At 36.0% G+C, this 10,407-nt stretch overlaps 1 protein-coding gene across 2 annotated transcripts; it reads right to left on the reverse strand.

Annotated features, from left to right (window-relative positions):
• Nucleotides 1-621: 621 nt before the first annotated feature.
• Nucleotides 622-9,038, reverse strand: LOC129271463 (BTB/POZ domain-containing protein 19-like). 2 transcript variants are annotated; one of them, XM_064106724.1, is made up of 7 exons: nucleotides 8,820-9,038; nucleotides 7,964-8,183; nucleotides 6,639-6,821; nucleotides 6,054-6,185; nucleotides 5,265-5,390; nucleotides 2,460-4,264; nucleotides 622-1,922 (listed from the first exon to the last, which is right to left on the reverse strand). In XM_064106724.1, exons 1-6 carry the CDS (start codon nucleotides 8,900-8,902, stop codon nucleotides 4,133-4,135), a joined length of 876 nt encoding a protein of 291 aa, XP_063962794.1. In that variant the 5' UTR covers nucleotides 8,903-9,038; the 3' UTR covers nucleotides 622-1,922; nucleotides 2,460-4,132. The 2 variants fall into 2 exon arrangements, with proteins under 2 accessions (XP_063962794.1, XP_063962795.1); XM_064106725.1 differs by having other exon boundaries at nucleotides 622-1,914; nucleotides 3,075-4,264; nucleotides 8,820-8,998.
• Nucleotides 9,039-10,407: the final 1,369 nt, after the last annotated feature.

Genomic DNA, 10,407 nt, shown 5'->3' on the forward strand with positions numbered 1-10,407 from the left:
TTTATTTATCGTATATCAGTGCCCCTTTTTACCTAAGAAAAAATCACCTCTCGAACGCGTTCTGAGCCTCTTTCACCTGAGAAGGACCCGTTCTGTGTTAACGAGTGCCCCCTTTGCCTCTCATAGGTGCCTGTTTTTCATACCAAATAAGTTGTCTTAAAAAAAAAACACTCTTCATGCCCGTGCGATGACCGAGCGCCCAGTTTCTCTATTTAGTGTTCTGCTACCTTTGTATCGATCCTTTAATCCCTTTCAAAGTATGATTTGCGTTACCCCTTTCGTCACTTCTTTTTATTTTGATAATGAAATTCATCCATTTTAACTTCTAATTAAATACCTTATTTTGATATGCCCTTATTTACTTTCGATAAATGCCAATATTTTTTCTAGTTTGTTAAAAATGCTCAGTCAGTGAGTGGACGAATTGGCAATTTATCATCAAGTTCTACAATTTTGCTTTACATATTTCGGTCTCTATCCTTTAAACTGTTTTATACAGAACTCAAATAAAGCACTCAAATTGTTGAAAAAATAAACACACACCCTCACCCACTCACTCATCCACCCTCACACACACATACACACACATACAATGCAATAAGCACAATGGCACAAACTGTACATCAATACTTCTTTTTATTAAGAATTGCATAGTTCAAGATTTGTATAAATACAATCACATTAAATATATCACTGCAAAACATTTTTTTTTCAAGGTGTAAAAAGTACATACATAAAAATCTTTAGCATATTCAGAGGGGTGGGTTGTATTTGTACAAATATAAAAATTTGAATACAAATTCATAGAAAATGTAATGGTGCATTTTTCCATCAGCACCAGTGTGCCAAGCTAATATAAAATACTTTATACATGCATATTTCTTTCGCATTTATGCTATAGTTTTGATCAATTTGTCACTATTGTCATGGAGTGTCATAAAAGGCCAAAGTCAATCAAATTCATTTTGATATCTGAACTAGATTGTCAAATGTCGACTACTATGTAAAAGAAGTGAAAATTTTTCGAAAATCTAATCTGCACAAATTATATGCACATATATTATCAAAGTAGGCATGATGATCTAATATATATAAGGAAACAAAAAAATTTGTTTGATTATAACTATTTCAGTGTACTGTGGGAATGTGTAAAATCAAAATGCAAATATAATAAATCAACAAGAAGATGGCAATGGTGAAAACTGAGCAATAAATACGTATTATAAATGGATTCAATCCTCACAAAAGGCAATATTCCTGGTCCGATTCTGTGGGCATTCTATTTCCTAACCCAAGTCATTTAACACAAAGGTTCGTTCATTTACCTCCTTGCAATTGATTCAGGGATCTAGGTTTGACTGCGATTGTTGGTATCAAATCAATATTCAGACTTCTTTTAAAGGTCAAGTAAATCCCAGAAAAATGTTGATTTGAATCAATAGAGAAAAATCAAACAAGAATAACGTTGAAAATTTCATCAAAATCGGATGTAAAATAAGAAAGTTACGACATTTTAAAGTTTCGCTTATTTTTCACATAACAGTTACATGCACACCTCAGCAACACGCAAATGAGAGTCGATGATGTCCCTCACTTATTATTTCTTTTGTTTTTTATTATTTGAATTATACAATATTTCCATTTTTACAGATTTGACAATTTAAGGACCAGTTTTCCTGAACCATAATATGTTAGAACACTTGTAATTCCCCATGTTCATGGAGGAATAAAACTTGTTTCACCTTACAATGAGGAGAAAATTAAAATATTCCATATATCATTTAATGAAATACAAAAGAAATAGTGAGTGGATGATGTCATCAGTCTCCTCATTTGCATACCGACCAGGATGTGCATATAACCGTTTTGTGAAATTTAGCAAAACTTTAAAATCGCTAGAGGGTATTCATTTGTCTCGCAATCTACTATGGTCAACAAGGAAATTTGTGATCACTCTCGCAAAAAGTGTTCACTAGCTTACAAGTTCACGAGCTTTCGAGTGCCGCTGCAACTCTTTATCAAGTGACGAAAATTATCTGATACGGTAGTCAATTTATACCAATCCCCAGGACCGTACGCACGAACGCGGGAACAATAGGTGGGCACTGATCCGTTATGTGATTGGTCGGGCGTATATGCAAATAAGCCGGAGGTATATGCAAATACTCCGCGAGTCGGCAATATCAGTGCCAACCTATTGTTCCCGCGTTCGTGCATACGGTCCTGGGGAGTGGTATAAATTGACTACCGTATCAGATAATTTTCGTCACTTGATAAAGAGTTGCAGCGGCACTCGAAAGCTCGTGAACTTGTAAGCTAGTGAACACTTTTTGCGAGAGTGATCACGAATTTCCTAGAAAGCTGGTGAACACTTTTTGCGAGAGTGATCACGAATTTCCTTGTTGACCATAGTAGATTGCGAGACAAATGAATAACCTCTAGCGATTACTTCATTCCACAATAATGAACCTATTTAGTATTATTAAACTTTAAAATGTCATAACTTTCCTATTTTACATCCGATTTTGATGAAATTTTCAATGTTATACTTCTTGGATTTTTCTCTATTTGTTCAAATCAACTTTTTGTTGGGGTGGACTTGTCCTTTGATAATAACAATAATAATATACAGTACTTGTAAAGTGCATATAACATGATTATAACGTCTCTGTGCACTTCTAAAGGACTTGGATACTATTATCCCGGCTTCAGCTCAACGGCCATAATTCTATACGAAATTTAGTTCAGCCTTACTAATCTACAAATGTTTTAAGTTCACATAAATATATTTCAGTCAGATTGCATAGTTTTCAAGGAAAACATGTATCAATTAAACAAAGAGATTGGCACATCATTCATTTCTATATATCTAACAATAGACACAAACCGTCATATACATATATGCTGATTACAACATGTACCTTTGGCAACTAACTTGCAGTCCTATCTTGTTTAATTTTTTTTTCAAAAAATAAAAGTGTATTTGTTAAGTTCATGGAAATTGACAAAATAAAGTTTTGATTTGATTCTAAGCATAATTATTGAACATGAACCATACTGAGGGATATTACTACTGTGCATCACAAAATTATTGTCAGAGATGTGGGCTTACACAAATACCCCAAAAATACCAGTTTTATAAAAAAAAATACAATGTCAAAATGTGTAGGTTGGCATTAAGGAGAGTTTTTCATGAACATTTAACATCTGACAATTTGTCAGATCTGAAACTACTTTCCTTGACTTTGACTGGCTGAGAAGCAGAGGTGTCTGATTTTTGATGGTAAATGTCAGATACGTCTGACAAGTCCTTTCGTGAAATGCGCCACTGAAGACTTGTTTGAGACTGATTGGTTCGATCACATTTTACTGGAAGATGAGGCCCCGAGGGCTGTTTCATGTAATTTTTAGTAACTTATGCATGACTTTATGCAAAAGTGGTAACACTTTCTTTTGCTTTTTATGAGATTCCAGACATTTTACTTGTTTTAACATAATGGGAGTGTATTTTCTAAAAGAACCCCCCTCCCTCCCCCCACAAAAAAAAATACTAAAACTATTGAATTTTCTATTCAGAAGTCTTCTACCAATGTGAATTTTTCTTTTTTTAGGATCGGATTTCAATCTGCATAATGAGGATCAAAATGATTTAGAATCTGATTTCATACTCAAGAAATGGTCATCGGTCATGCATAAAGCATGCTTAACACTGCGCGATTGGCTGCAACTGGATATTTAAAAGAAACTATGATTGGATACTTTATACAATATTCATGAGGTAGATTCTTAAACATTTACATTCCAAAGTGCGGCATGAATAGGAATTTTGAGATTAGTTGCAAAGTGCTAAGTACTAGACAATGGCAAAAAGGTTGAGAATTGCAATAACATCACAGCTGGCCTGCGACTGGTATCTGAATCAGCCCTCTCTCCTTCTCTCTGATGTGAAAATTGAGAACAATTTTCATATTCAAATTCAGAAGCCCATTTTGGAGTTCGACCAGATACAAAATACACTCTACATCCAGTCTCATTGAAATTTCTATTACATCCAGTACAGTCTATAGCACATTGCAAGACAGGCTTTACTTACAAACAACTTTAAAAATCACCACCCAGGACAAATTTGACATCAGTGATCCCATGGTGTTAGTCCCTTGTGGCTATCTCTGTGTGTTGTTCCTCTTCTTAGTTTGGTTTGTGGGTTGGTGCCATCCGATTGGTGGAGAGCATGGAACTTCCAAGCAAACGCAATCATAGCAATCTAGGATTTGATCATGAATAAAACAAAAATGAATGAAATCAGATAAACTGAACTGTAACTTTATCACTTATTTTCAATTTGAACACATTATTCCCATGGTAAATTGCCAACTCGTCCACTCAACTTTCATTTAGTCTAACGCCGTTCCATCCATCAACATTTCGTCTAACAACCATTTGGTCCAATCATCACCTCGTCCGATCACCATTTCATCTATGACAATTTCGTCTCATAACCAGCTGGTCTAATATCCATTTCATTGTTATTCATTTTGCACAATCTAACACTTAGTCCAATTAGACCAAATGGTATATGGACTCAATGGCTATTGGACCAAATGGTTATTCGACGGAATGGCATTAGACTAAATTAAAGCAGACCATGTGGTGAGTGGACGAACTGATGGTAGACCAATTGATAGTAGATGCGTTGGTAATTGGACCTATTGGCATTAGACGAATTGGAAATAAACCATTCTCATGAGCTGATATTCCTTGAAATAGTGGCTACTTGTCTATAATGGCCATATAACTTGGCATCTTTAAGAAATGTAAATTATCTAAACCTAATTAGGAAGTGCATCCATACCAAATTATATGGCCATTACAGACAGGACAGTACTATTTCAATGACAAGTTTAGACCAAGGAGAAAATGCAATCTTAGGTGAGCCACTGCCAAAAATAGCTTTCAAAAGTTGCAAAAAGACCTTGTAAATCTTTATCAGATTCGATACAAATTCAATAGCCAGGTAATACTAATAGCAGCGCCTGCTGGGAGAACAGTTTTCAGAACTGAAGTGGCTACCCTGGGTAAATATACCGTTACTATTATAATTATTATTAATTATTATAATTTTTTTTTTATTGTTATTATCACCATTATCATCATTATTATTATTATACAAAATGATTCTAGGGAAGCATGCAAATAATAGAATTCATCCCCCTTCAAGAATATAATAATTTTCCAAAGTTTGACCAGTTTGATAAGAAACTTACAGGTACGATGTGCTGTGCTTGGTTGTCAGTCTCTAACTTCTGCAGCTCTGTCTCGTTGAAGAGCGGGAACCGGACATGCTGGATGACACTGTTGATGACCTTCATCAAAGGCACACCTTGGACAGCCTGGTACAAAAGAATGGCAAAGAACGGTAGCTGATCATACTAAATGATTTCATGGTATTACAAAATACACTTGATATGCTTTCTTTTCTCTTCTAAATGCTATATTGTGACAAACCTGGTTACATATTACAAAATGAAAAATGTCATTTAAAAAATAAAATTCAGTTGCATTGAGCAGATTCAAATCTACTTTATATTTACTTGGTCTACAAGACAGTGGTATTCTTCTCAGATAGTCTTATAGCACATGGCCTTATCCCATTTGGTCTAATTCTCATTTAGTCTAATGGTATACACTAAATTTGGTCTAATACCCAATTAGTCTATTTCTTATTTAGTGCCAAGTTGGTCTCATTGTAACTTTGACTACTTTTTACTTTTTTTCTTTGTCAAATAAAAGTTTGGTTCATGTACAGTTCATCTAACTGTATAGACTAAGTAGTGTTAGGTAAAGTGGATGTTAGATAAAGAGGGTATAGCTTACGTGAATAAAGCATAGTAGTAAATGGTTTACATAAAAATTAGACCAAATGGGTAGTAGACAAACTGGTTGCAGATGAAGGGGTGTCAGACCATTTTGGAGTAGACTAAACGGAAAGCAGAAGAAGCGGGTGTATACCAAGGGGTTAGGGTTAGACAATTCATCGGGTTCACTGTACTTACAGAGTTGACCGATGCCCACTCCTTGATGGTTTCTAAGATGTCTATCTCGTCCATCAAGAGGCGACTGCTCTGCAGGATAACCGCAAGAGCTTGGTCCGAGAGTTCCTGGAACTGCTTTGTTCTGAAGACTTCCTGCATGTTATTGAATGATAATAATAATAACCATTATAATAATAATTAGAAATTTAAATTTTCATGATGAATAGAAAAAGTCTGTCATTGGTTGTTTGATTAATCGATGTAACAGATGAAAGCAAATCAAATTTTGTCTATTATTTTTTAAGATACAATGAAAGTTCAACACATAGGGACAGACTCCTAACATATTATCATAGAGCAATGTGCATGTGTGATACAAATGAAAAAGGAAATCAAAGGATCATTTAGACCATGCCCTTCACCAGATTTACCAACTTCTTTTGTGTCAAAAAAATGAAATATAGAAAATTATGAATATTAGAATGATGAAAATAAGAGTTGGCTGCCATTTTTTCTCTAAATTACATAAAAAAGAAAAGTTGCTGTTTTCCTCCGGTTCGCCGGACTAATTAAGGTAAACAAACGTTTTTCAGGGTTTTATCTCACCTGAGTATGCTCCTCAATAAAACCCAGTGTGGTGAGTTTGAGGTCGTCTTGGCCGTAGGTGACTGCAGCCTGCATGGTTTCACAGGAAGTGGATATGGAGAGGTTTCTAATCAGATACGCATTACACAGCTTCCTCAGCTCATCAAGACCATACTCTATGCTAGACGCTAGCACATCAACAACCTGAGAGACAGGAAGAGAGAGAAACTATATATGATTTATTTGCCTTGGCCCTACTGCATGAAAATAATTACCTAAGAATATTAACTGATAATTATCATTTCACAGAGATTTTTTCCATGTTAAGTCAATGACAAAATTATACTTACCCGAGTTTTGCAATTTTACAGTTTTTCCAGGTAAAATTTTATTACACAATACGGAGTATTTACAGGGAATATTTGCGATACAAAAATTTTATACAAATGAGTAATGACAGAAGTAGAGACAATAAAGAGGAAAAGGGTTTATAAAGTGCAAGAAGAACTGTCTAGCAACTAAGAGGTATAAGGTAACAATGATTATGATGATGATGGGAGGGGAAGGGAAGGGAAGAGAAAGAATTTATGGTGGCAGCGGTGGGATGTATTGGTCATTGCCTTCCCATTCATAACATAGACCATCATTCGATATCATATTTGATCAGAATTCTAACAGGCAATAAAAGTAGTATAATTATTGCTGCATATATATATATATATATATATATATAATAATCAAACTAAATGAAGAATAGTCAAAGAATGCTCAAATGCTCAATTATTCAAAATGGAATATTTGAGCATTCTTTGACTATTCTTCATTAAGTTTATTTTCTTTCCGTGACGGGGGACATACTTCGTTATTTCATCGTATATATATATATATATATACTTATACGGATATTTACAGAATTTAGTGCTTATTTCACTTTCTGAAAAAAATAGGCATCAATTAGATGATACTGATGCAGTCAATCAGTGCTACTTAGAATTGAAATATAAGCCTGAAAATCATTTTAAAAATTAGGCATTTTGTACACAAAATAATGTTTTTTTTAATGGCCTGAAACAAAGTTCCTTGGTGCAAATTAAGGTTTTGACCTAATTAAGGATCTTGCATTAAAATTGGCATCCCTTAAAAGGAGAACAGTAGGCCTATTTAAGAGGACTTCTTTCTTCAATATATTTTGCAATGATCCCTTAAAAAATGGATCCATAGTATTGGCCTTGATCCATGGAATTTCTAAAAGGGATTGGATTCTAAAAAGCATCACCGTGATAGGAATTTTTTCAGGAAAATTTTGCAAGACTTGGGCAAACTCTGACCCTAATTGTTCTAGTTACCGTCTTCGCACAGAGTGATGCACAGTTTGTGTAGATGAACTCGAGGACGACCATGAAGATATCAGGTTCAACGTCAGACAGCACTAGAGGCACGTTTGTGCTCGTCTCTTTCACGACCTTCTCTGCAAACATCGCCTTGAAGACTTCACATCTCGACACAAGGAGGCAGCGGTGCGCAAAGATGTGCTGTCGTGACTCGCCGACGATGAACTTGACATCACTGCATGCAATTAAGTACAAAGTGAAGTATTATTACTGATGAATTCAACCTCATGAGATTAGGCCACTAAAGCGAGACCAACACAAGTCATAATAACTTCTCTTTAATATCTAATTTATAGATCTACAAGAGAATATTGATGGTGATGTTATACCAATAAATCTTTTAAATATAATTTACTTTACAAAGTACATAGATCTATATACAGTATAATGTCATACATGTATATATAAATATCTCAATTTTATTTGGGTATAGCTGGTCTATACTCGTGTGCTCACAGAACTTGACAGAAGAAAAAGTAATTAAGTGAAAAATAGGACAAATTAAGCGTAGCTTTTTTTTTAACATAAAAAAAAAATCTTTACTTTTAACAGGGTGTATATTCATGATATTGACATTGACCCCCTATCTTTTTTAAATCCTTCTACCACCTGCCCTCGATCCAGCTCCACACTGCCAACGCCACCGGTACCAGTCCACCACCATCATCACCGACACCGTCTTCTCTCTCCCCAGCTGGCTGGCGTACGGTACACCCGGTTTGGCCGCGGGTATTCGCCTAGGGCCTGTGCACAGAAGCCGCTATATTTTTTTTTTTTTCTCTCTCACTGCACTCCGATCCATCCAGCTTACCTAAATTCTTTGCAGTTTATTAACCGTCCCATCGACTTGGCGAAGGGTACAGGATCTCCCTTCATCAGAATTTCGCTTCCCATTTTTACATCCCTTCAAAATAATATTGCGAAAATAGATGCCGTCGACACATGGAGCAGATCGATCGGTTACCATGAGACAGCTTCCGTTAGCAACCGGGGAACCTTCGGCCGCGCCGCGACGCGCCGATCGGGGATGAAACTTTCGCAAAGGTACCGGTACCACTCCTAGAGGCCACGCGCGCTGAGCACCTGCCCGTCCTCCTGCCAGCGACACCTGTCCGCGGTTCGATTCCTACACCCTGCTATTCTGATATCGCTGCCCTTTGCACTGGTGGTCGCGAAGCCTCTGCAGGGGCGGCGCGGGGGGGGGGGGGGGGTGATAGATGTGGAAGATTGGGAGGGGTCCCTCCAAGATTCCTAAAATTTATCAAAATATCATGAAAATATTGAAATGGACTGTTTCGTTTTAGGTTTGAAACATGAACACCAAAAATTAAAATCTATGTTAGCGAGCAAAACAAATATTTTTAGATGCAATTAAGCTTAATTCAGAGAATATCATGGGAGTGTCATAAAATAGGCCCTATAACAATCTTAAAGATTTCTTTCTTTCACTTTCATCATGCACACCCTTTCACATTTCTGAACTATATGCCAAACATGCATGCATCAAAAGTTTTGAGGGGTCGATTGCGATGGTGCAGTGTTCTTTTTACCCTTTTCTACAAGAAAACTAGCTAGTTTTGTAATAGATTTTGACACAATAATCAAATATAGATATCATATTTCACACTTCTTTTACATCCCTTTTCTCTTATTTTGGTCATGATTTTTTTTGGGGGGGAGGGCCGGGGGCACAGCCACTGAAGCCCCCGCCCCCCATATCATGCTATATGCAAAGGATTTATGACAAAAATTTTGCTCTAAATCAAATATCTCTCACACATTTTCCCTTTCAACTTTCTATCTCTCCCCCTCACTCTATATTTCTCAATTTCCTTCTCTTTCTGTAGCTTCGGGGGAAGGGGGGGGGGGGTCTCCAGGGGCCTTGGCCCCATTCCTTATTTTTTCTTTTTTTTTTGCTTGTCAAATTTTCTTACCAATGGTGTTGACATTGAACCTCTCATTTTTTTTTTTTTTTTTTTTTGCTTGTCATTTTTTTTTTTTTTTTTTTGGGGGGGGGGGGGCAATGTCCTCTTTGGTAGTGCCCTTTTCCTGCTTGGCCGACAGTTACATCTGTTAAAAATTAATGAAGAATCATGAATTATGAACTTGTGCATCTAACTACAAAGTGATATGATCTAAATCTGGTAAAAAAATTGTATTACACCCCTTCCCCGCACAATTCTGGATCGATCCGCCCTTCCCTTGACACGCTCTCTATTTAACCATCATACATTTCACATCATATGTACCTTCAATTAAAAACTCATATCAAGGTGTATTTTGATATAGAAGACATTACTTTTACCTCTCATTTTGAACATATGATTTCACAAATTACATCTCTAGAAATAATGTAGCGTAATGTGACTTTCAAGTATAGAGAAAACATGAAAATGCTA

Source organism: Lytechinus pictus, chromosome 11 (assembly GCF_037042905.1).
Source record: "Lytechinus pictus isolate F3 Inbred chromosome 11, Lp3.0, whole genome shotgun sequence".
Taxonomy (NCBI): domain Eukaryota; kingdom Metazoa; phylum Echinodermata; class Echinoidea; order Temnopleuroida; family Toxopneustidae; genus Lytechinus; species Lytechinus pictus.

Bases quoted from the DNA above. Each gene is read 5' to 3' on its own strand.
- LOC129271463 (XM_064106724.1), bottom strand. From the start codon at position 8,902: ATGGGAAGCGAAATTCTGATGAAGGGAGATCCTGTACCCTTCGCCAAG. The intron at 6,822-7,963 runs GTAACTAGAACA...CCTGTCTCTCAG, and splicing joins CATCACTCTGTGCGAAGACG to GTTGTTGATGTGCTAGCGTC. The intron at 4,265-5,264 runs GTAAGTTTCTTA...ATCAAATCCTAG, and splicing joins AAGCACAGCACATCGTACCT to ATTGCTATGATTGCGTTTGC.